Below are 23,324 nucleotides of genomic sequence, written 5' to 3'. Positions count from 1 at the left end.
CCTCCAAGTGAGGCCTATCGCAGTATATTTTTCATTGTCTGGGCCGGGGCTCCTCCGATGCACGCGTCTCCACTGCGTCTACGTTGCTTCCCGTGAAACTGTGATTTGCTGTCTCGTTGAGAAGTTTGCGGCCAAGAGTGCCAGTCGTCTAGACCGACCGCTGCGGGCTTGTAAAAGATGTGAAAAAAGATCTTCTGCCAAAGGGAAATGTAAGGAATGCTTTGATGGGCATGTCTCTCTGCTTCATCCACTATTCATAAGACGTGTGACGCTACCATGGCAGCCCAAACACTTCCTCTCTCATATTCGTCTTCGGGCGGGTGAAAATTTACCTGCAGTCCCTTGAGAGTAGTCAAAAAGCCAAAGCCAAAGAAAAATGGGCTTGCTTTCTATTCATTCGAACATTCAGACATGAGAACTGCTCAGGAAATATTGTAAATCAAATGATCGGCATTAAAAAACCTGTACAGGGGACGATAAATTTTGTTGCGTTGTTCCCACTAGTTAACTTATTTTAATTTAAAAAAATGAAGTTGCGAATGCTGAATTAGATCCACATTTCTGTGTGTCATGTGATCACCAAGCACTGGGGGGGGGGGGGGCTTGTTCCAAACGAAGTCATATATATATTTTGAAAACCTCCCTTGGCAGCAAACGTGATTCTCCATGAGAATATATGCAAGGAGACAGCCTGAGTTCTGCCTCTTTGTAAAAGTGTAAACATATAAATCACAGAATGACATTTTGTCATTTGTCAACTCTAATTAATGGGTACAAGATGATAACTCTCGCAAAACTGCAGGGCGGGTGTTCCTTTCAGCCACCATTTTAGGGCTATACTTTCCACTTCACACCAAAAGCCTGATCAAAATCTAATCACAATTTGAAAAAAAAAAAATCCCTCCTTTTGAAATGCACTCGTTCCTTGAAAACATTTTTTTTCGTGCAGCAAAGGAAAAGGCGAAAGTGTGGCGCCTTTCTGGAAAATCAGTGACGAATATAAACAGGCTGTGTGCCGAGTGCACTCTTGACCCCGTCGGCCACATCAACTAATGACATTTGGAGTATTTTTAATCGGTAGCAAACGTCATAATAGGCCCCATTTGACGCAAGTGCTGTGGTTAAACACTGTTGACACGCGTCAAAGAAAAAAAAACTCAGTCATTTATTCAAATTTATACGCAACATCTCCCCTCTCGCTTTCTGTGTTTGTGCTGGAGAGATCATGCGTGCTGTGATCTGGTTTAATGGCACGCTGGCAAAAGGCTCCTGACTTTGTTTTCCCTCCAGAACGAATTAAAACAACTCCCAGACACTGACGTGCGGCTTTTCCTCCACCCACACCCACGCCGTCAGACGCGCAAACAACCCAAACACGCCACACATATTCCAAAATACCACAACAACACACGTAGCACGTAGCTAGCTTTTTTGTAGTTTTAACTTTTTTTTTTTTTTTTTAATTGTAATGAGGTCTTATGGAGACGATGGAAGAATACTTCTCCAACAAGATCTCTAAAATGATTCTGATGTGTTATCACCTAAATATGACATCGATGTCAATTATTCGCAGAGTTTCACTGCTGCAGCGTCCAAGGCAAACACTTCTGGAAAACCAGCGCAGAGTCCAAATGACTAAAAGCCAAACTTTGGACCTGCAAAAGTGCACACAGAGACAGCCTAACACGCTGTCACTCAGACCTCCACCCCGAACTGGGGGACTGTATATGATGCGCCCACCCCAAGAAGGTTCCTAATCGGTGTTTGCATACCTGCACGCTGGCGCCTCCTCCCCCCTTCCTCCCTCTCCCTCACTCACCCACTCTGTTGCGCACATAGCCCCTCCCTCCCTCAGTCTCAGTGCAGCAGTTCACAGGAAGCGGCCCAGCTGTCAGTGACTTTTGCCTATACACACTCACGCCTGCTCTCGGTTCTTCAGTGACTGCCGAGGGACGTGCTGGAGGGTGCGCCCGGGGATTGAGTGCGCCAGTAGCGTCGAACCATCCAGTGATGCCTCATCCAACCTGGAGAGAAGGCTTATAGTCAACTCGTTCTTCTTCCCTTCTTCAATAATGAGAAAAGACCGTCTCTTCTTGGCCGTAACCCTCACCGCCATCTTCTCCGCCGACCTCTACTTCATCCTCTTGCCGAAGCTGCGGAACGCCGGAGAAGGATCAGGACGCTTTTGTTCGTGCCGCCGCAGCAACTTCAGCCTCGCCAGTCAGTTCTCCAACTGGACTTCTTTGACGCTCCAGGACCTGGACCCTTCTGGACGCGGCAATGGGAGCTCCAAGCTTGACGGGTTGTTCACCCATCCTCTGTATAACATGGAGAACCCCACGGTGGCCCCAGCGGAGAAGCTGCTGCAGTTGGACCAGCTGATGGACTACTACAGGAAGAAAGTGTCACGATGGGAAAGGTCAGCTTCTGTTTTCTTTAAAATATTTTTATCCCTTGTTAAGAAGGTATTACGACTCACTAAAGACCTATTTTAAGGTTTAGTGAAGAATCTCTGCTGCATGGGTTGCAAATGGTACTGAATCAGAAAGAACATAGTTCTCTCTCATTCTTGCGAAAGGGGCAGAGTTACTGATTTTTACGGCCGCTCAACCCAACACGCACAGACGGCCAGGAGTATAAATACACTTTGGCATCGGTAACAGATGCGCTCCCGCAGCTGTAAAATCGCAACAGACAATAGCGAGTGTTTGCTTTGGGGCAAAGCGATTAAGGCAACACTCACGCGTCAGTCCGGTGCATATCGCAAACGTGTTATTCTGAGATCCCACGTCTGGCGCGCTTGAAGGTGAAAAGGTTTTGAAAGAAGCGACGGACCCCCATCTTCGTGTGCGGGAGACAAAAGAAGCTGTCTTGGCTTGAGACGCTGCTCTGACTGCTCGTGCAGCAAGATTGGGAGATTTTTGGACCCTTGAGCTGGAAAAGGAGAAGAATTATGAGCAGTCAAGCTTTACTTGATGGCTATTTCCACTTTCTCTACTGCTGTTTAAAGCAACAAGATGTGGTTAGGGTGCCTTCAAATGACTACTTCAAAATCAGTTTGACGCAATGCAAGAGAATATCATCTCGATCATTGACGTGGTGAAATGGCAAAATTAATTCTCTTTTTCTTTCATCTTTGTGTCAAATATTTCCGGCACTGCACGTTCGCCACGCGACGCGTCCTCAGACACATGAAGCTCTACAACGAAGCTGTAGCCGCTTCCAACATCACCGTGACCGACTACCAAGTGGCCTTCGACCCGGACGCCAACTGGCTCAAGTTCCACGCAGGAATAAGCCGCCACGCTCTGTACTCCCGCAGTGACCCCGCTATCGCACGGCTGCTCCTGGACATGCGCGACATGACAGTGATCAACTCAGGTGACGCGTGGACTACGTTTGCAAATTCTCACTTCTGAAATTCAAACATGATTGTAATGATGGAAATTGTTCTAGATTTCACTCAAGATGAGAAGGCCCTGAAAGGAACGTGTGACTGCAGCCAAGGTAAGGTCAGTTCAAGCTTTTCACAGTCACCTCATGTGCATTCAAAGTTTATACATTTTTTTTAATCCTTTGCAAAAAAAACTAAACAAAAACAAAAAACGCCAGAAAGAGCAGTACAATGTCCACATTCTATTTAATTATGTCATTTTTGTATGTTATATGAAGTATAATATTATAGGGTGCTATTAGTCCTTTTGAAAAACAAAGTTATCACCGCATAGTTAGTTTCACAAATATCCTCCAGCTCCAACGCTTACAAATACTCCCCACTATTGACACTAATCTGGTTTATCAAGTTTCTAAAAGTGACCCCTCTTCGAAGAAATTTTAGGGTAATGGTTGCTGTCTATCTATCCAGTGGTGAAGCCCAGTGGACACCACCTGAAACTGGCGCTGAAGATGCAGAACTTTGGCAAGGCCATGTTCAAGCCAATGAGGTGAGCTCACGTCTTCTGAGACTCATCGGCCATCTTCACGAGCGCTCCTGTAAATTATGTTTTCGTGTGCGGGTATCAGGCAGCAGAGGGACGAGGAGACTCCAGAAGACGTCTTTTTCTTTGTCGATGTCCAGAGACACAATGCAGAGATTGCTGCGTTTCACCTGGACAGGTACAGAACCTGCACACACATTTTCCCATGCAGTTCTCTTCATTTTAACAGCACAATAGCTGAGGCAGCGTGAATAACTTAAGTACAGTCATGCTGACTAGACGTTATCATTAAAGCACTTAACATAAGGATGTAAAGCATCAATTCGGCACCAGACAACAACAAAGATGTCACAAAAGAAAAACAATCTATTATTGTCATTTTCTGAGTGCAGAGGGGGTCAATTCATATCGGAATTTTGTTCATGTTTCAAAAGAGAACCGTCCTCATTTTAAAACGAGAGGATAAAACAAAAAGAAACGAGGGTTAATTTAGAGAAGTGACAGATTTTTTTGTGTGTGAATTACTGTTAGGATCCTGGACTTCCGAAGAGTTCCACCGGTAGTTGGCAGGTTTCTGAACCTCACCGGCGAAGTTCTCCAAGTGACCCGAAATGACGACCTTCGGGCTGTCTTCTTCACCTCACCTGGTAATAAATAAATAAGAATCATTTGGTGGTCTAGTGTAGCGCTCAAAATGTAATATATATATGGATTTCGCTGACCTTTATTCAAGTTGACGGACACCTTTGATCTCGACTTCTTCTTCGATTATGCCGGATTTTTCGTTGGGGAATTGGCGTCATCTAGTGGGCAAATAACAGAAATACATCTAGATCGACGGAACGAACGTTTGTCTTTCAATAAGACAAATATTAGAAAAACAAATTTACTCGACGGATTTGCCAAAGAGCACCCATCCTTATGCAAAGGACAAAGAAGCATAAATTATGGAAGTGAAGCAGGTCACATGAAATAAAGCTGGATGTAAAATCAGATAGAATTTGATGTATCACACTGCTCTTCGGCATTGAAACAATACCAGTCTTTTGTCTCCTCTCCTCTCATTGCAGCAAACAACACTTGTTTTTTCGCCAAATGCCTGTACGTATGCAAGACAGAATACGCAGTCTGCGGGAGCCCCGACCTCCTGGAAGGTTCCCTCTCGGCCTACCTCCCCGGCCTCAGCATCGCCCCCCGCATCTCCATCCCCAACCCTTGGATACGCTCGTACACCTTCACCGGGCAGGAAGAGTAAGAATCTTCCATTTTGTCAACCTCATGAACAGCCAAACTGAAGCATTTCTGGATAATTTGCTGTCAATCTCCTGAAAAAGGTGGCAGGTGAATCCATCGTACTGCGACACCATCAAGAAACTTTATCCTTACAACTCGGGCAACCGGCTCCTCAACATCATCGACATGTCCATCTTTGACTTCCTTATGGGTATGTTATGATTGTGATAAATGATCTCTTCATTACAACACCCGTATTTATGGTATAGAAATGTAAATCTAAATGAAATGAATACAAGTTAACTCAATGTGCTTCACACAATTAAGAGTATATTTAAAATAATTTACTGATGCATTCATTTTGCAATTTTTTTTTTATTCCAGAGAATTGGTTTTCTGAATGTTTTCAAACATGATCTCATTAAATTACGGTTTGTAGAAATCTTGTGAATGAATATCAATTGTGATGTTTCGTGCCTTCTTTTTTTTTTTTTTTGCAGGCAACATGGACCGACACCACTATGAGATTTTCACCAAATTTGGTGATGAAGGATTTCTTCTCCACCTGGACAATGCAAGAGGGTGAGAGCAAAAATCATTTTCTTTATTCCATTAAAAAAAAAATAATAATTAATGCTGGTATGACCTTATGTGAACGTGTTGCTTTATGTGATCGTAGATTTGGGAAGCACAGCAAAGATGAGATGTCCATCCTTGCCCCATTATCTCAGTGCTGCATGTAAGCAGAATTCCATCGTGTGTGCAAAAACAAAAATGATTTGTTTTCTATTGCACTTGTCCAGAATGAATGAATGTTGATATAGCCAGGATTGTATTAGCCCCCCTTTATTATTCTCCCACAGGATAAAGCGTTCCACCCTCCTGAGGCTCCAGCTCTTGGCCCAACCGCAGTTCAGACTAAGCGACGTAATGAGGGAGTCTCTGCAAAAAGACCCCCTGCAGCCCATCCTAACAGAAGCGCACCTCTCAGCCCTGGATCGCCGGCTCATAAAGATCCTGAGAGCGGTCCAGCGCTGCACGCGCAAGCTGGGCGACAACCGGGTCATCACTGATGACTTTGTTCGAGCCACAGTGAATCCTCGGGCCTACGCAGAGAGCAAAAAGGCCAGGTAGCGGCGGAGGATGGAACTCTACTCCGCTTTTTTTAAGACTTCGTGATGAAGTGCAGTCGTTTCAATTTTAATGGAACAAGTCAGGATTTGGGGGGGTCATTCTCAAAACCTGGCCACAGATGGGGTGTGTTGACTTTTTAACAGCTCCATGTCACACTCTACTGGCCAATGTGGAAAATGAACATATTCCCCCCCCCAAAAAAAAAACGGTAAAGTCACCTTGCAGCGTAATAAATGTGCAAAATAAACAACGCCTGAGGCGGGTTTGAATTCTTTTGACTTTTTTTATTGCTTAAACTGCCATCTGGAACAATCTATACCAAAAAAGGATAAACATCTTTGCAGATATAGGAGGTCAAAATGAATACAGGGAAGAATAGAAAAAGAATGGTCCTTTGATCACCCGCGGGCTCGGAGGACTACAGGTCCCACACGGACCCGCTTGTAGGTCAGAACCAGCAGGAGTGACTGACGACTACTGTAAGCCCAGGAAAAGTTCAGCTAAGGCAAACCGGGACGACTGCGGTGTGGCTAAAACATTTAAAACCGATTGCTGATGTTGCTGCTATTTACACGGAGACAGTAGTCCGACAAAACACCTTCGGCCCTATCGAGAATCGTAATCCTGTGGAGCGGGATGGACAGGAAGTGACTTAAGGACCGCCTGAGCGAAAGGGCGACACGTCGTGAGGATGATCAGGCTGTAATCGGGGTGAAAAAAAAAAATACATTTGTGACTACACTGCAAATCAGCATCACAATGTTCTCTCTTCAGGGAAAAAAAATGACACAGGAATGAAGGTAAGCTGAAATCACTTGGATAGGATACTCATGAAGTAACAAATCGAATATTCAATAACGGTGTCGCTTCTGCACAAAGCTGCTGTTCTCGCGCCGAGGATGTGTCACAACAACATGCCAAATAAGCGCAGAGACCAAATCACAAGCGGGTGAAACGACAGGCAGCGTTTTCCAGTAGGCAACAAAGCAAAAGTCTGAAATAAATAACTCGCTCTTGATACATAAATACCTCAGATGTCCTGAAATAGTTTTTTTTTACACCATTTCATTTAGTTGGGGGAACGGGGAAAAAAAAAACAGGCGGAACCCATTATTACTCAATACAATCACATACTGTTGTGTCGATTGACAAGAAGCATTTATTTACTTTGTGGCACTGGAAAGCTAAAATAGAATTTATGGAAAAATAAGTGTTTACAAAAGACAGAGAAAACCTTTTTTTTTAAATTTTTTTTTTTTAAAGATTATCATCACTCCGAACCATAAATTTAAGAAGAATAATAGTCATTGAGTCATGGATCATTTAACTAGAACATTTTGATTACAAACCATAGCGCATAAATGACCAATTTATTTGGCTTATACTAAAAAACAGAATACTGAAATACACAATACTTTTGTTTGGGGTTTTTTTTTCCCCCCTTTATACATTTTTTTTTCTCTTCAAGTCAAGGTGTTCTACTGATTAGGACAAAAAGGTTTTGAGGGAGAAAAAAAAAAAAAATCCTATTTAACGCTCCAAACAGACGGCGGTAACATTTCATCTCACGGTGTAATAAACATTTGGCACCAGCCTCCAAGCTGCACACTAAAACTCAAAACTTTTCCACGTCTTGACACTGTCTCATCCTACCGCTCGGAAAGCAAAAAAACAAAAAGAAAGGATTCAAAAACGAGCCGTCACGCCTGACTGACATTTGGTGCATTCGTCGTCTCTTATGCTCGTGAGCTCCTGCTGCGTGTCTCTAACGGGACTCGGAAAAAAACATCCGTCTGTAACTAATTCGCCATTTGAGGTTTTTTGATTGTCCTGTCCTTCAGAGCCCAGATCTCCAAACAAATGTTGCTTTGCGTTCTCTGAAAAAACAAAGCGGAACCGGCGGATCTATGACGTAGGTAGCGTGATGCAACTGTGCCTACACGGTAACGTTACAGCAGCTGGTACAAGCGCTGGTGAACGGCTAAAAGTCACCCCCCGGAGGGGGTTGGGGGGGCGGCAGGTGGGTGGAAAAGAAAAGAGGGGGAAACTCAAGAGGAGAAGCAAAGGAGAGGCCAGGAAGTGGCGGAAAGCAACTTGCGTTGGTGGACCCGAGGTCGGAAAGGAGCAAAAGAGGGGGACGGGACGGGGAGGGGGAGTGGGGGAGGTGTAACGCGAGCCCCTTCAGACCGACAGCGAGACGAAGCTGTTGTACTGTTGGATGTTGCGTTTGAGGATGTCCGAACACGGGCCCAGGACGCGCTCGAAGCGAGGCCGGTCCAGCTTGACGCACTTCAGGGGGCCGCGGGCGACCACGGTGGCGGCGCGGGGGCGGTTCATCAGCAGAGCGATCTCACCTGCGTGAAGAACGCAATCAACACGAGGTCAACGCCGACAATATCAAATGTATCATGATAACTCTTAGGAATGTTGCTACTTCTTCCCAACAACGTGAAATGAAAATATTCGCCCGTTAATTACCACCTGCCATTTTGTCATTATTGGGGGAAACCTTGGTCCAAAAAAAAATTATTTTCTTTACCGAAGTAGTCCGATGGTCCTAATCTTCCCACTTCAACAAACTCTTCATTCTCTGAGCGACGCTGCAACACTGCAGCGGAACCCTGAAATATGCAAACACACACGCGTTCAAATTCCATCCAACGCTGAGCACACCATCGTCACTTGAGGCTCTTGTGCGTACTCCTCTTTGGTGGCTGCGAGGGCATTTACCTCCAAAATGATGAAGAACTCATCTCCGGGTTCTCCCTGCACCACAATCTTCTGGCCATCCTCAAACTGGACCGGCTCCAGGGCGTCGGCGACGGTCAGTCGCTCCCACTTGTCCAGGGACTCTGAGAAAAAGCAGGAGAGGAACACGCAGCCATGACACATTACGTTTGAAAAAGAGTCAACTTGCTGGTTATTAGTTTTGTTTTACTTCCTGACTTTTTTTTTTTTTTTTTTTTTTTTAATAACAGGGATTCTCTAAGTGTGGTATGTGGGCTCCCTTCAGTGGTTCGTGAAAGAATCAATCACTCACAAAACACAGCCCGACACTGTGCATCATGTTGCATTAGCTTAGAATGATACCGAAAATGCAACAGGCAAAAATAAGTTCTTCTGCCGATTTCATCTCGACTGTCGATGAATAAAAACGAACCCACCTAAAATCGACACTTTCCTGAGGAATTCCTCGTACATCTTCCTCTTCCTCAAAGTGCTTCCCTGCATTCCAAAAATAAAAGCATCGTTTTGTGAAGATTCTCGGCAACCGCGCGATTTTCTCCCGACGCCTCCTCACCATGAGTATTCTCCTGTAGCTGTCTCTGTCGATGCCCCACAGCTTGACGTTGGTCTTGGCTCTGACGGTGGCGGCCCTCGGGGTGCCGTATATCAACGCCAGCTCTCCGAAGCTGCCGCCTTCGCCGATGCTCGTCACCCATTCGTTGTTCACGTACACCTGCATGATGGAAGCGGAGGCACATTTTAGTCCTGGACGCGTCGCATTTGTGTTAAGATAGCAGAGCACTTCCTGTTTCGCCCGATTTGTATTTCGGTCAACCTTCAGAACTTAAACGGGAAAATACTCACATCCATCTCCCCTTGGTCAATCACGTAGAAATTGTCACCCTCGTCACCTGCGGACAGAAAATAACGAACAACTGACCCTCGCAAGCATGTGCCTCGATTTGATAGTCTTGTCATTTTGGCCACACGATCCTACCCTGCAAAATAACGGTCTCCCCGGCGATGTAGGTGACAGGAAACATGGCGTCGAATATGTCACTGCAAAGAAAACGTTTGAGAGTTAGCCAGTCGCACAAACCTGGAGATTAGTTTTCCCCGCGAGTTGTCTGGACTGATCCCCGCTACGAATCGCAACAATCAGCAAAAATTGACCAAACAAACCCTGTCCGCATTCCCTGCGCCCCAAACATTTGAGGAACTCAAGCTTTTGAAGGAAAATCAAGTTCAAGTCAGGTACCTCCTCTCATTGTCGTCCAGGTGAGAGAAGAGCACATTCTTTTCAATCGCTTTGGCTAAGGCTGCCATTGTCTTGTAGTCCTTCGGAATCACCTGAAGAAACAACACGTGTCACTATGGACTGAAGGAAAAGCTTGTCCCTGAACATCGAAAGCGTTTGGTGTGTACCTTTCTGACATAGGAGGCGGCATCCTCTTCCGTGTAAACCTCGGCGCTGAAGGCGCCCCGCCGCCTGCGGCCCTTCACCACGGGGTTCATGGGAGGGGAGACCTCCTCATCGCGGGAGTCGGAGCGCGAACTGCTGGCCTTCTGCTGGTTCTGGATCTGCTTGGCCTCCTCCTGGCCAGGAGGAGGGATGCAAGAGTCAAAAGACTGGCTTGGCTGCAAAGTTTTGAAAGCTCAGGATTGCCTACTGTATTCCCCAACCGTTCTCCAAAAAGAGAACTGAATATATTGAATATATATCGCACACTTTTTCAGATTATGCGAACTCTTTCTGTCTAGCGGGCAATAACGTGACCAAAAAGGGCTGGTACGCACCTTCTCAAGCCTCTCAAAGTACTCCCTGAGGAAGGCCATAGGCCGGTCGGGCCGGGAGGTGCACAGCTGGACAATGCAGTCTTTCAGCAGCTGTTGAATGTTGTGTTTCTGCACGTACTGCTCGCACTCCCTCAGGCTCCTCTCCTCTTCGCTGCTCGTGCTTCCAGAAGCCATGACGACAATCGCAAGCTTGCTCGATGACCTCTAACCTTGGGAGTACAAGAGAGAGCCAACAGGAAGAGGGAAAGAAAAGCCCAAAAACCAGATGTGGTGAGATCTTCTCAATGCCATAAGAAGTTACAAGATTCAAAATGAGGCATGTGGTACTTTTAGTTTGTATGTGAGAAATGGGGACAAAAATAACAAGAACGTGAGAGAAATGGAACCGGAGCGAGAAGGCGAAGAGACGTTTGGTGTTGTTTAGCAACAGCCCCGAAGACGGTCAGATGATGTCTGCCTTCAGACCGCAACATTTTTCATCTGCTCGAGTCAAGTTTGATGTCACAAAGACTGGCTGTGAAAGTGTGTCATGCACAACGCATGCGCAATTTTGCTTGAAATCAAGTCACACACCAAAAGCGTGACCAGCCTCTCGTTTGAGGTTCCATGTAAACAGAAAACCGCTTCTCGGAAAAGCTGGTCATGATCGTGTGATCAAAGTCTGATATGACAGCGGAGTGCTCAGTGATGGTTTGGACTTTATCAAACAGGAAAGACTCTTAAGTGACGTTTTGAAACTGCAAGGATCTGTAAACCACATGCATCCTGTGGCGGCAAGACTATCGAGCATGTGTGACATTTAAATAAAATTTGAACTACAAATAAATAAGCACAGGCATTTGCATGATGTTTTACATCAGATGGTTAATGTCAGGTGATGGACAAGGCCAAAAATTATATTGTTCACTTTTTCTTTATATTAAAAATAAATACAGTGGTACTTTGTCTTATGAATGACACAACTCTGCTGTTTTTGATGTTGTTGTCTTGAGTTGTGTGACTTTTTTTTAATCACAGTAAATATTAGATGGGTCCCATTAAACTCATCAACGGTTGCATCATCATGCACTTGAATAATGTCAGGTGATACGATGCAACGTATTCAGAAACTACACAATTTACACAAACCAGACACTTGTATACCTGAGACACTTTTTTTAGTCATACGCTTTTATGATTATCAAATGAAATTAATCTATTATTCTTTAGACAGGGAATATATAAAATTCCGGTCGTCAGTTATTTGGAAGAAACAAATGCACAGCTCAGTGACCTTGCTAAACAAGTGGCAGTTGAATATGCAGTATGAAAATAGCGCCGCTGGTGAATGTAAATCTGAAATAAATCCTCCAAAATGAATCTTTGAAGTTAACATTGTGTGCAGTATGCAATGACGTCTAGGTCAGGGAGTGCTGGCCAAAACAAAGCTTGACCAACGGGTGAATGTCACGTATCCTAGATTAGACACTAAAATCAACGTGGTTAGAAATGCTTTACTTCTCCGCCTGGGTAAATTCCACGTTAAAAGCTTGTTCGAGGTTTTGATGTATCGCTTGCTAGCTTCGTGCAAAGGCAAAGCCCTCTTGACGCCATCTTGGGTTCCATCATAAACAAACGCGAGACAAGGGGAAACAAATTTCAGAGGTTATGCCGTTGCATCGGCGAAAGGGAAGAGGAATACTCACAAGATGTCGTGAAATCCTACCGAGCCCTACGACAGAGACTCGGGACGGGTGGTGTTTGTCAAAGCAGTAACCGTTAGCAGCTTCTGCTCTCTTCGATCTTTTTTTTTTTGATCGAGCCCTGGACCGCTGCCCCACCGGATACGCCTGAGAGCCAATCAGCGGCCTTCACTGACGTCAATTCTCCTCGTTCTGACATGTGAGCCAGTAACCCCTGGCAACCTTAAAGGCGCCGTGTCCAAGAGAATGACGTCAAGGCGCTCAACTTGAACTGAAAAAATGGAGAGGGGGGGGAAAAAAAGAAAGCCACATAAGTATAAGTCACGGCGGGTCAGCTAAAGTGATGTTTTATTTGTCAATTCATTAATTAAGAATGAAACATAGTGGCCATGATTAACATTTTTGAGGGGGTGCGTGTCAACGAGTGTGGTGTCAGCTACAACATGTGTGAGTCCATTTTATTCATAGAGCACTATTCACAAATACAAAGTGTTTCACGTAATTAAAATAAGTAGTAACCCACCTCTTAATACCAATATAATGTCGCAATTATATAAATCATTCAGTACGATACAAAAACACAGCAAACTGAGACATGTGTACCATCTGGAACAGTTCGGAAACAATAATAATCGAATAACGTGTCAAAAGTGTTGATAAATTATTAAATTCTCTTCCATTAGATGGACGTTATCAGTAAATCCTAGTCTGCCCTGAGATTTTTCTGATGTAGAATAGTGAATGTGCTTAAATGTTGTAACCGAGAGCCTGGAGCCATTTTGTATAAATAAAAAAAGTATACGGACTATGTGCTATTTGGGTGCTAAAGTGGTGCGCGTTTTTAACGATCCCCTTTAAAGTTTGAAATACAAAGATTTGAAAGATAATGTGCTTTTTTGACGTGATATTTGCACTTTGTTGGAGTCTTGTGACATAGTCTATGTATAAAAAAAAAGCACAGTGCACAGATTGATAAGATTGTTAGCCAATCGCCTCACCAAAACAGTCCATCGATTGTGTCGTTGACCAATCAGTGAATTGCAACGTAATCTTATTCGACTGGCAGTCATTTTGACAAATCACTGACTTGTGTTAAACAAATTTGCCTGCGAAAATCAGGAGGCGGGTCTTATATGGTTCTTCCAGCCAATCGGAACGCACTTTATAGTGACGCTTTCTCCCATCAGTTGTTATTGTTTTGCTGTATGGAGCCTCAAAGTTAATATTCATATAAACAGCAGCGTCGTTGTTTGTCACCGCCAAGCGATACGATCACTATCATTTATCTCATTCACAGTTTTAAGCGATCGGAGGATCGTTCGCTGTCGGTGCTTGCATGCTTACCATCCGGGGCTAGTCCGTCCGGACATTCCTCTCCCAGAGGACTGTGAGCGTGGCGTTTGGAGTCGGGGCAGAGGAGGAGGAGAAAGCGGAGGAGGCCCCGGTGTGGATCGAACCGAGCACGAGGCCTCTGAGCTCGGCCAGCGCGAGGACTGGGGAAACTGGCGGCTCGGATGGATTCCCAGGACGAAGCGGACGGCGGACCCGAGATGCTCCGAGGTTTCATTTGTGCCTCGTTTAATCAGGACACTACGTAAGCAACCTGAGGGCCTTCATTGCCCTGCACGAACGCAAGCTCCTTGACGCACCTGCCTGTTGTATAATCACTTTGATCAACACTTAAGAGATCTATATTTAAATTTAAGAAAAGTCGATTCATCAATTTTCCTCTAAGTCTTAGTCCCTGAGCAGTTTGCCTGTGTTTGCCATAAAGTCCTCCCCAACACCTAAATATTAACTACAGTGCTGTTACACTGCTGATTTTACATGCCTTAACCCATGTTTTCATCTCAAAAAGTATCACATTCAGAGTGCTAGAACAATGAAATGCAGCAGCACCCCTGCCCTCCAAAAAAAAAAAATCCTTTGATAGAAAATAACAACTTGCAATGTAAAAAAACTGAGATAATTACAGAAAATGTCATGCAAATACAGAGTTTTTTATTTTTTGGTAATCATTACAATTCACCTCAGGTCCAGAGAAGCACAACCTCTTCATAAGGTTGCGGGCGTTCCTCCGTTAAATAAAGGTCTTCCTGGCGCTGGTTGTAAAAGAAAGCAGCTGGGCTGCACAGCCTTAACCATCATGTTCTTGTCGTCATCTGTTATGAACAAAGCAAGATTTTCAGAGGTCCAGATGGTACTGCAGGCTGTGTCACAGCTCAGATTTCCTGTCTGACACATGAGTGAATCACACACCCTATGTGAGATCTGTAAACAAAGTAATCAGTGAAGGTAAACCAAAATGATGCGGTTTCAGATCCTTTTGTGTGTATGTGTGTGTTTTAGTTCCCTGTCGGTGGGCACCAAGACCGGCTACCGTCTTTTCTCAGTCACCGCCGTGGACAAACTGGACTGCATCCATGAAGGAGGTGAGAAAAATGCTTCTCCTCATGCATACAAAATCGTTTAGTACATACAATGAACTCCCTCTGTTCGCGCAGCACGGCATTTAAAATGGAGGTAAAGCACGAATACCATGCAGCTAGCATGCACATAATATCTGAAGCCATGTTACATGAACGACAGCATTCAGTAGTGAAATGATCCAACGCAAACGCCGCCTTCACCTGTGGCTCAGAAATCGCGTTAGTGCTTGGATGCTCGCCGAAATAACACGCAGGCTCCCATTGACGTGACATGGGCAAACCAATATTTTCCTCTCACCCCAGTGGAGTGTCCCGATGTGTGCATCGTGGAGCGGCTGTTCTCCAGCAGCCTGGTGGTGGTGGTGAGCCAATCCGTGCCGCGGCGGATGAACGTCTATCACTTTAAGAAAGGTACCGAGATCTGCAACTACAGCTACACCAACAACATCCTCTCCGTCAAGCTCAACAGACAGGTAAGATGGTCGAATCATCGATCGCCCAACCCGTGTTGCGGAGCGGTGAACGGTGTTCCTTGGAATTCGCACCATGTGGGCAAATCGCTGTTGATAGTTCGTAGTTGTCGGCTTTCGCGAGTCAACAAGCGTGGCCGCTAACTTTGCCGTCTGTCTCCCCGTCAGCGACTGGTGGTGTGCCTGGAAGAGTCCATTTACATCCATAATATCAAAGACATGAAACTCCTCAAGACCCTTCTCAACACCCCCACCAACCCGTCAGGTGAGCGCACGTGGTGCTACGAACGAATAGTTTGGTGCTCTTTAAAGAAGGGGACGGCGTGAAAAAAAAAGAACTCCTGTTCCCTCCTTCCCAGGTCTCTGCGCCCTGTCCGTCAACCACGGCAACTCTTTCTTGGCATATCCAGGCAGCGCCACTCTTGGCGAGATCACAGTGTACGATGCAAACAACCTGGTGAGTCCTCATTCTCCGCAATCGTCAAAAGTGACATCGCGGCAAGCGATGGTGCCGAGAGCGTGATTGTTTGCCTTCCGTTTAGAGCACTGTGACGCTGATCCAGGCCCACGCCAGTCCCCTGGCGGCGCTCACCTTCAACGCCTCCGGCACCAAACTCGCTAGCGCTTCGGAGAAGGTGAGTCCTTCTCTTCAACATCTTCCTTCGCACCCACCGGCGTGACCGCCGGCGTCTTGTCTTCCTCCACAGGGCACCGTGATCAGGGTGTTCAGCATTCCCGAAGGACAGAGGCTGTTTGAGTTCCGGCGAGGGATGAAAAGGTTAGCAATCATATCGCCAAAAAACACTTTATAAACGGGCTTTATTAATTCAACTACGTTGTCGTCATACAAGTTACAACACGGATCTTCTAGAGTAGAAGTGTGAGGGATATAACGCACAGCATGACGAACAGCAGCCGGCATTTCCTAGCCCGCTGGGAAAAGGACTTGAGCCGTTTAGCAGCCACCGCTCAACGAAAGGGGGCGGGACCAAGTTCGCTACTGTGGTAGTTTCTCCGTGAGATTTATGAATATACCGACGAGTCGATGAACACGTTTGGCCGTTAATCGATATCTTGGGAGAGGCAATTCAAGTAAATAACAGCGAAGACATTTGCATGGACTTTATCGTGAGGAATGAAAAGATCGTGATGCTCATACAGTTTGTTCCGTTCGGTTGGTTTCGTGAATAGCTGACAAATTGCCCTTCTCCTTTTCAGATACGTTAGCATTAGTTCATTGTCCTTCAGCGCCGACGCGCAGTTTCTGTGTGCCTCCAGCAACACCGAGACGGTCCATATCTTCAAACTGGAACAGCACAGTCCCAGGTAAGAAAAGGAAAATAAGTTGAAAGTAGACTTTACTCCTGTGACTAACAACCTCGCACAGTGCTGGGGCCAGTATCTTCTATTTTGAATCACAAAAATACTTTTGGCTTTCTAGTCAAGAGGAGGAGTCTCCCACGTGGTCTGCGTACGTGGGGAAAATGTTCACAGCTGCCAGCACCTACTTGCCAGCTCAGGTGTCCGACATGATGCATCAGGACCGAGCCTTCGCCACCGTGCGACTCAACACGTTCGGCCTGAAGAACATCTGCGCGCTGGCGACGTAAGACAGAAAATTATTTTAGGTGGGCGGAAAAAAAAAACTGATGAATCTTCATATCCTGTTTTGGTGGATTTTGTACGGCAGGATTCAGAAGCTGCCTCGCCTGCTGGTGGCGTCCTCCGGCGGCCATCTTTACATCTATAATGTCGATCCGCAGGATGGAGGAGAATGTATGCTGGTCCAAAAACACAGGTGTGTCTTCAGTAAAAAAAAAAATTCCACACACAAATCACCAAGCAATTACATGTTCATCCACTAGAGGGCAGACGTTTGCGCATAAGATTCAGAGTAGATTTAGAAACAAACACCGATTAAGAAAACATTGTACCTATTACCACATTAACTTGGTGTCTGCACGGGACCCGGCAGGTTGTTCGATGGCAGCGAGGAGCAGGTGGAACAGAAAGAAGACGAGACGCCAGTAGAGGTCTCCAGTCAACCAGCCGGCCAATCATACGCAGCCACCGTCGCTCTTCCCTCCAGCCCGCCCTGCTCGACCACACTCTTGGGTGAGTTGGATGGGAATTGAAACTTTTCAGGATTTGGGGGGGCCCTGACCTCAATCAACAAACTCATCTGGGCCTCCTTTCTTCAATTCCCAGGATACTCGGAGGACGGGGGAGCTCAGAAGGGGGACGTCATCCCAGAGCACGAGTTCGCCGAGGGCCCCGTGTGTCTGGATGACGAAAACGAATTTCCTCCAGTCAGTAACTAGATAAACTCTCAAAGCCCCCCACCCCCCTCACTACTGATCCCTCACTATTGGACGTAGAGAGAATGGGAGGTGGGTGGGGGGCACTATGAACACCAGCCGCTTCCTCCTTCCACACATACCCCTGCAGGTCAAGGGGACTAACCCTACCAGAAAGTCCCATCCGGGTGTTTTGGGATTCTGTGTAGACCTACAAACACATTAACAAGGAGCGGACATTTTACTCAATAGGAACATCTCACATTCTGTTTTCGACAAAGTCTACCTTATCACGCCACAAAATACGGTACAGTGTTCGAATTTGGGAGTGACGTTGCCTCAAGTGTCGAAGGTTGGAATAAATGAATACTGTCAGACATTCCCAGGGGGGGAAAAAAAAAAAGTCATTTATAATTTTAGGAAAATACATGGTTTATATAGAATGAAGTTCATTGCTTGATAACATTTTTTTTAAATGGACATTTATAAGATGAACGTAAAATTGGATTTGATTTATGATAAATCATTTATGAAAAGAAATGTTTAGGAGAGAAGAGTTGGCCTTTTACGAGAATCAAGGTTTTGTTTTTTTCCTTTCGGCGTGGCCCTATTAACATTTTACACTTAGGTTTTGGCACAGCCACAAAATAACAACTCAATCGTTTGACTGGAGTATTTTTTATGATTTTATTATTGATTTATGATTAGATTTTTTTTTTATGATCCACAGTTCTGAGCGGTATAACCATAATGTCATCCAGGGAGCATGCATGCTGTAAAGTGCAGACGACGCAGCCCAGCTACACCCCATAGCACAAAGCCGGCAGGGGGGGAAAAATAGCTTTTGTGTACAAGAATCCTGCTGAAAACAAGCCAAAGGAAGCATGTGGAAACCTCCTTCTTGGCGGTTGTTATGTCTAGTCTTAATTAGGATTTTTTTTTTTTACATTTCTACGCAAAAGGCTTCTTGCAAAGCGTGCATTGTTGCAGTTGAGCCTGCTTGATAGGGTAGTTTTTGTTTTCGCACAAGATCGACCAGAAGGGTATTTCCATTTGTATTTTTCATCAACAAAGCCTCACAGTATGAGTCGCCATCACCTCCAGATAAAGAGTATTTCAAATGAGAGCATTTAAATCATGCACTTTTTTTTTTTTTTTTTTTTTTTTTTTACGGATAACGCTACGATTAACGATGCAGCTGTGATACTAATTCTGGTAGCGAGTGTAACATGAGAAGATATGTGAAGGAGCCAGTGGTTAAATGTGAAACTCTTTAACGGCGCACGACCAAGTGACAAGACAGGTCCTTGAATTTCAATATGGTTATTTTTGATGATGGGGAAAAAGTTTTACACGTTAACGCAAACTGACCATGCAGACCTATATTTTCTTTTTTTACTTTGTGTAAAATGTGTATGTAAATCGCATTCACTACTCACCAAAAAGTTTGAAGTACTGGGCTTCCTGGTGCAGCCTGCTGATTGACAAGTGATCACGTGCTGGTCGATTCACGGATAAAACAGCTGTTTGGAATTTTGCATTTCAGTTCCTTCTTACAGACGAGCAAGTTGTGCAAAAAAAAAAATTTTGAATTTTGCCAAAAGGTGGTGCTGTTGAGACACCTTACACTACATTGCATACTGACAATGAAGAAACAATAAAGCTGATTAAGAATCAATTCGCTCTGAATATTATTTGGCTATCGCGTGTTTTTTGTGGGGGAGGTTTAAGGAGAATGGGGACTTTGCAAAAAAAAAAATCACATTTTGTCACGTGTTCAGTCATGACCTGACAGGAGTGCATGATGAATGCCCAACAACCGACAAAACAAATATTTTTCTCTTTGCTTTATTGATCCGACAGGCAACTGGCCTCCCTCTGACCTTGTGCTCGCCGCCCGCTCCTCTTTGCTCTGTCTGTTTACTTGTTTGTTCGCACGCCTCCTTGTCGCATCTGGACATTGTACCCCCCAAAGAGCACGGCGGTCCACACTGACTTCCCGAGTGCGCATTCAAACTGCAAAATGTGCGTCTGCATTGTTGTCCATGAAGGCTTCCTGCTGTCAGAACAGTCAGAGGCAACGACAAACGGGCCGCGTGGGCTCACAGCAAGGCGTGGCCGAGTCGTCCGTGGTGTAGTCGGCCTCGGACACGGATGGGTCGGTGGCGATGTCCCATAACAACCCCTCCCTCCAGAGGGCAACCCTTTCGGCTATCACTTGGTATTCAGGTGTTCCGACCTTTAAGGGTGTTTCTTCGGCCTCATCACGTTCTAAGTCAAAAATCAACGGTGGGTCGTGGAGCTGCTGTGTCCCTACGTCACCGCCACATGCTTCAGATGAACCTAAAACATGCACACGTGGGGGTTATTAGAACAGTATAAAACAGAATGCCCTCTTGTACAACATGAAGAGGTCAAGTCATTTTTTTGCGGATTTGGAAAGACAAACATCGAGTTTTAATTTTTTGAGTGTTTATTTTGGTGGAGAAAAAAAAAATACAAAATGAGCTCTTGCACTGAATGTTCATTTCTTGCTCAGCAGTTTTGTGCCATCCTTGAACGCTCATTTTTTGCGCAATTGTCCAGCACATAATGATGCAGATATCCCCATTCAAGCAGAATGAACGCAATTGCGTGACAGAAGAAACACAAACATGGCGCGATGCCCGTGCTGACAAACTGTGGCGAAATAGGAGACGTGCGTGCCACCTACCTGTCATGTAGAAAGCTTTGTATTTCCCAGCTCGCACTGCCTGCAAATCACCAAACCGCCCCGCGGCGCCACTATTAGGATGGAAGAGCACCTAAAAAAAAAACCCAAAACAAACTGATCATTATAACAGCTCAAACTGGCACTTGCTTTCTTAGCACCTCTTAACCTGTTCAACTTGTTCCTCCTCGCCAACTCCGGCGCCGAGCACATTTGTAACTTAAGCATGGCTCTTAATTGGGAGGAGGCATCGTGTTAGCTTGACGCATTTTATGATCAAATGCTAATCTCTTGAGATCTGAATAAGTCACGACTGCATTGTGGATTTTGTAGACAGTGAGCCCTGTTACCTTGTGGCCAGTCTGTTCACCGCCGAGGAGGACGCTTGTAACATCTGTGCCATCGTAGCGCCGGTCAGAAGGTGGCGTCACCCCCGCCAGGGAGAGCAGCGTGGGGAAAATGTCCATCCCGCTGTGAAAATATTTCTCTGTTTCTCATTAGGGACGTCATTTATTTTCCGAGGAACGCAGGGAAAGTACGCGTGCCATTTGTCAGTCAAAGAAATAGTTTGTGTGCCGCAGTCAACAATGGGAACAGGATGCCAGCGTGGTTTCAAGTCTCAGAGGAATTTACAATTGAAAGAACATGCCTGAGCAAGGCGGCACTAGTCGTGTTTGCAGGGATCACACCGGGCCAGCAGGCCACCGACGGCACTCGGTGGCCTCCTTCCCAAGTGGTCTTCTTAGCTGAACTCCCACCTAGCAAAAAAAACAAAAAACATTCTCAAACTCCTCATTCCATCAAGTGTTTCATATTTGTCTGTTTTTTCAGACTCCACACATTCAATCCCAGGTACTTTTCAAGACTTCGGTAAAAAAAGAGGGAATTCCGAGATGGAAGGAAGGCTTTTCATTACGTAAATAGCTACTAGCTCAAAAAATTTCACAAATTAGGTGTTCCACCTCTTTTGGTCTGCCATTTTCCTTTGAATGGTCCTGTACTTCCCGCATACTGGCACTTCTTCTCCCAGGGACCGTTGTCACCTACATGCGAGAGAGGCTTTTCAGATTGTGGGTGTGCCCGGATGCGGACAAACCGGTCACAGTCGAGGAGCGCAAGGCTTACCAGTGAACCAGATGAGCGTATCATCTTTGTTTGAGGCACTCCGGATGGACCCCACCAGGCGATCCATTTCTTGCAGGCTTGCAGCGTACGCTCGGCTGTGAGGTGGCGAAGGGGTGGCGTCGGACGCGAGCGGCGGGGCCAAGGGTACGTGCATGTGAGCTAGCGCTATGTAGAGAAAAAAGGGCTGTCCTCGCTCTCTGCAAGTACACGTGGGACAGAAAAGACGATTAATGTCGACGCAGGTTGCAGTTTAGATTGAAAAAAAAGAAATTCTAACATGTAATGTAAATGCAATCGCACAGCATCAGCTAGCATTGTTCAGTGAGACGTCTCAACTCCTCTCTCAGCTCATCGGTACAGCACTAAAAATCAATTGCTCTGTGCGGAGGATAAAGAATATGATCGGGCATGCTCTTGTATTGTCTGTCTACGTGTGCTGCTTTATGATGTTGTTTTATGTTTCGTTTGACAGTGAACTTCAACGGCCGCTAGTCACACTCCATCGGTATCACATAATCGTACTCCTGGCGAATGCGCTGCACGCAGGCTGGAATACGAGTATTTTCGTGGCCGCCACTGAAATCTTTCCCGGGCGAGTGCGCTGCACGCAGGCGGGAATACGAGTTTTTTCGTGGCCGCCACTGAAATCTTTCGCACGACCTTGAATTTTATAACATGTTTATTCTCACGAGACAGCTGCGGACCAGCAGGGCTGGCGCTCCTCTCGCACACAAAAAACGACACCAGCGCCGAAGAATTTAGCAGCTTCGCTCATGTTCAACCTCAAGATGATTTGCACGCGCTTTACCTCGCCTCGCGCATCGTTCTCAGCGCGGCAGAGCGGTACTGTCGCGTAAGATTCCACAGGTTGAGCGGCTGCTCCACAACGCGGCTGTTTTCCATCAGAGGAAGGCCCACTTTGGAATAGCAGTCCGTCTGTTGGCGCTCACTCCCCCGCAATCTACGATAAAGAATAACGGCATGCATAATGTAGAAGGTGCGCAGACCACACGGGGCGAATCGGCTTTTGCAGCTAACGTGCTCGACGACAGATTACATGAGATTCGGCGGCGCAGGAAGACAACAGTGAATGTACTACCAACTGTCTTATTGTCATTTGTAAAAAAATTGTCATGAGGAGACTCGGGTGAACTTTCGGTACACAATGCAACACAGAGCTCAATTCATGAGATTGAAATCAAATACTTGCAAAACCACACTCTGGATTATTTTGCTTGCAAAATCAAGCCCCGCCCACCTCATGATTTGCGCTCCAGAAGAGTCACAACCGAGGCACTGGGGAATATCATATCCAGGGTTGTCGGTGCATCCCATATCATTGCTGAAGGGAATTCCCAAGTAGTAGTCGAAACCTGTTCAAGAGACAAGAAACGGCTCCATTTTCTGTCTTGTGCTCCCGAAATTGATCAATTCGCCTTGTCAAACCACATAATTAAACTGTCGGTCGCCGACATTTCTACTTCCTGAAAAACATTCCCAAGAACACGAGTTGACTGAGAATTCTATCGCACTGTGTTTATCTGCGCCCTTTAAAAAGACTGTATTTTTGGGCTATATTAAAGTTCATCAACGATGAATCGATTGAACTGTTACTTTTCAAATCCAATTTTGCGTTCTTTACATGCGGTTGATTTTCCATTTTGAATGAACCCGCAAGGCCGTCACTGGTCACATTTGTAAATTATTGATATGAAACCCAAAGCACTGAGGCTGGAAAGCAGCATCTGGAAAGAGGAGCAGTGAAGGGGGCGGGGGGCGCGG

The 23,324-nt window shown here is 45.6% G+C and overlaps 5 protein-coding genes and 1 long non-coding RNA gene across 9 annotated transcripts in view; 2 read left to right on the top strand and 4 right to left on the bottom strand.

Moving 5' to 3' along the window:
* The window catches only part of LOC109516427 (uncharacterized protein C16orf52 homolog B-like), a 426,069-nt gene that overhangs the window by 143,689 nt on the left and 259,056 nt on the right, over window positions 1-23,324 (bottom strand). The gene's annotated exons all lie outside the window — the stretch shown is intronic.
* On the top strand, window positions 1,838-6,511 carry fam20a (FAM20A golgi associated secretory pathway pseudokinase). The gene is made up of 11 exons (XM_019870554.1): window positions 1,838-2,419; window positions 3,188-3,381; window positions 3,457-3,507; window positions 3,866-3,944; window positions 4,024-4,116; window positions 4,470-4,585; window positions 5,009-5,189; window positions 5,273-5,382; window positions 5,672-5,753; window positions 5,851-5,910; window positions 6,035-6,511. The coding sequence occupies exons 1-11, from the start codon at window positions 2,073-2,075 to the stop codon at window positions 6,303-6,305; spliced, it is 1,584 nt and encodes a 527-aa protein (XP_019726113.1). The 5' UTR covers window positions 1,838-2,072; the 3' UTR covers window positions 6,306-6,511.
* On the bottom strand, window positions 4,033-4,870 carry LOC109516652 (uncharacterized). The gene is made up of 3 exons (XR_002168383.1): window positions 4,661-4,870; window positions 4,464-4,582; window positions 4,033-4,125 (listed from the first exon to the last, which is right to left on the bottom strand). It is a non-coding gene; the product is annotated as an uncharacterized LOC109516652 (long non-coding RNA).
* Window positions 7,553-13,934, bottom strand: LOC109516312 (cAMP-dependent protein kinase type I-alpha regulatory subunit). Its single transcript, XM_019870775.1, has 12 exons — window positions 13,856-13,934; window positions 12,515-12,782; window positions 10,830-11,038; window positions 10,458-10,628; window positions 10,291-10,382; window positions 10,030-10,091; window positions 9,897-9,943; window positions 9,607-9,765; window positions 9,470-9,530; window positions 9,036-9,157; window positions 8,845-8,926; window positions 7,553-8,659 (listed from the first exon to the last, which is right to left on the bottom strand). Exons 3-12 carry the CDS (start codon window positions 11,001-11,003, stop codon window positions 8,487-8,489), a joined length of 1,143 nt encoding a protein of 380 aa, XP_019726334.1. The 5' UTR covers window positions 11,004-11,038; window positions 12,515-12,782; window positions 13,856-13,934; the 3' UTR covers window positions 7,553-8,486.
* Window positions 13,992-19,292, top strand: LOC109516242 (WD repeat domain phosphoinositide-interacting protein 1). 4 transcript variants are annotated; one of them, XM_019870637.1, is made up of 14 exons: window positions 13,992-14,105; window positions 14,689-14,757; window positions 14,861-14,943; window positions 15,244-15,413; window positions 15,579-15,675; window positions 15,770-15,867; window positions 15,953-16,045; window positions 16,118-16,188; window positions 16,629-16,736; window positions 16,852-17,016; window positions 17,101-17,208; window positions 17,386-17,525; window positions 17,619-17,719; window positions 18,438-19,292. In XM_019870637.1, the coding sequence occupies exons 1-14, from the start codon at window positions 14,026-14,028 to the stop codon at window positions 18,441-18,443; spliced, it is 1,389 nt and encodes a 462-aa protein (XP_019726196.1). In that variant the 5' UTR covers window positions 13,992-14,025; the 3' UTR covers window positions 18,444-19,292. The 4 variants fall into 4 exon arrangements, with proteins under 4 accessions (XP_019726196.1, XP_019726186.1, XP_019726205.1 ...); XM_019870627.1 differs by having other exon boundaries at window positions 17,619-19,292; XM_019870646.1 differs by lacking the exon at window positions 14,689-14,757 and having other exon boundaries at window positions 17,619-19,292.
* Window positions 19,540-23,017, bottom strand: LOC109515955 (arylsulfatase G-like). Its single transcript, XM_019870122.1, has 9 exons — window positions 23,002-23,017; window positions 22,801-22,915; window positions 22,351-22,503; window positions 21,543-21,739; window positions 21,380-21,460; window positions 21,067-21,175; window positions 20,768-20,888; window positions 20,421-20,511; window positions 19,540-20,050 (listed from the first exon to the last, which is right to left on the bottom strand). The coding sequence occupies exons 1-9, from the start codon at window positions 23,015-23,017 to the stop codon at window positions 19,779-19,781; spliced, it is 1,155 nt and encodes a 384-aa protein (XP_019725681.1). The 3' UTR covers window positions 19,540-19,778.

The sequence above is a fragment of the Hippocampus comes genome, unplaced genomic scaffold (assembly GCF_001891065.2).
Source record: "Hippocampus comes isolate QL1 unplaced genomic scaffold, H_comes_QL1_v1.1 scaffold620, whole genome shotgun sequence".
Taxonomy (NCBI): domain Eukaryota; kingdom Metazoa; phylum Chordata; class Actinopteri; order Syngnathiformes; family Syngnathidae; genus Hippocampus; species Hippocampus comes.
The sequence above is the reverse complement of the archived record's forward strand: the minus strand, read 5'-3'. Positions and strand labels throughout refer to the sequence as shown.

Excerpts from the sequence above, each read along its gene's own strand:
- LOC109516312 (XM_019870775.1), bottom strand. The coding sequence starts at position 11,003 with ATGGCTTCTGGAAGCACGAGCAGCGAAGAGGAGAGGAGCCTGAGGGAG. Across the intron at positions 10,092-10,290 it reads CTGGACGACAATGAGAGGAG|TGACATATTCGACGCCATGT; the intron begins GTACCTGACTTG and ends TTTTCTTTGCAG. Across the intron at positions 8,927-9,035 it reads AGTTCTTCATCATTTTGGAG|GGTTCCGCTGCAGTGTTGCA; the intron begins GTAAATGCCCTC and ends TGCATATTTCAG.
- LOC109515955 (XM_019870122.1), bottom strand. Across the intron at positions 21,176-21,379 it reads AAAATGGCAGACCAAAAGAG|GTGGGAGTTCAGCTAAGAAG; the intron begins GTGGAACACCTA and ends TTTTTTTGCTAG. Across the intron at positions 20,051-20,420 it reads CAAAGCTTTCTACATGACAG|GTTCATCTGAAGCATGTGGC; the intron begins GTAGGTGGCACG and ends TGCATGTTTTAG.
- LOC109516242 (XM_019870627.1), top strand. The coding sequence starts at position 14,026 with ATGGATTCCCAGGACGAAGCGGACGGCGGACCCGAGATGCTCCGAGGT. Across the intron at positions 15,414-15,578 it reads CCGTCAAGCTCAACAGACAG|CGACTGGTGGTGTGCCTGGA; the intron begins GTAAGATGGTCG and ends TCTCCCCGTCAG. Across the intron at positions 16,189-16,628 it reads TTCCGGCGAGGGATGAAAAG|ATACGTTAGCATTAGTTCAT; the intron begins GTTAGCAATCAT and ends TCTCCTTTTCAG.
- fam20a (XM_019870554.1), top strand. The coding sequence starts at position 2,073 with ATGAGAAAAGACCGTCTCTTCTTGGCCGTAACCCTCACCGCCATCTTC. Across the intron at positions 4,117-4,469 it reads GCTGCGTTTCACCTGGACAG|GATCCTGGACTTCCGAAGAG; the intron begins GTACAGAACCTG and ends AATTACTGTTAG. Across the intron at positions 5,754-5,850 it reads CACCTGGACAATGCAAGAGG|ATTTGGGAAGCACAGCAAAG; the intron begins GTGAGAGCAAAA and ends ATGTGATCGTAG.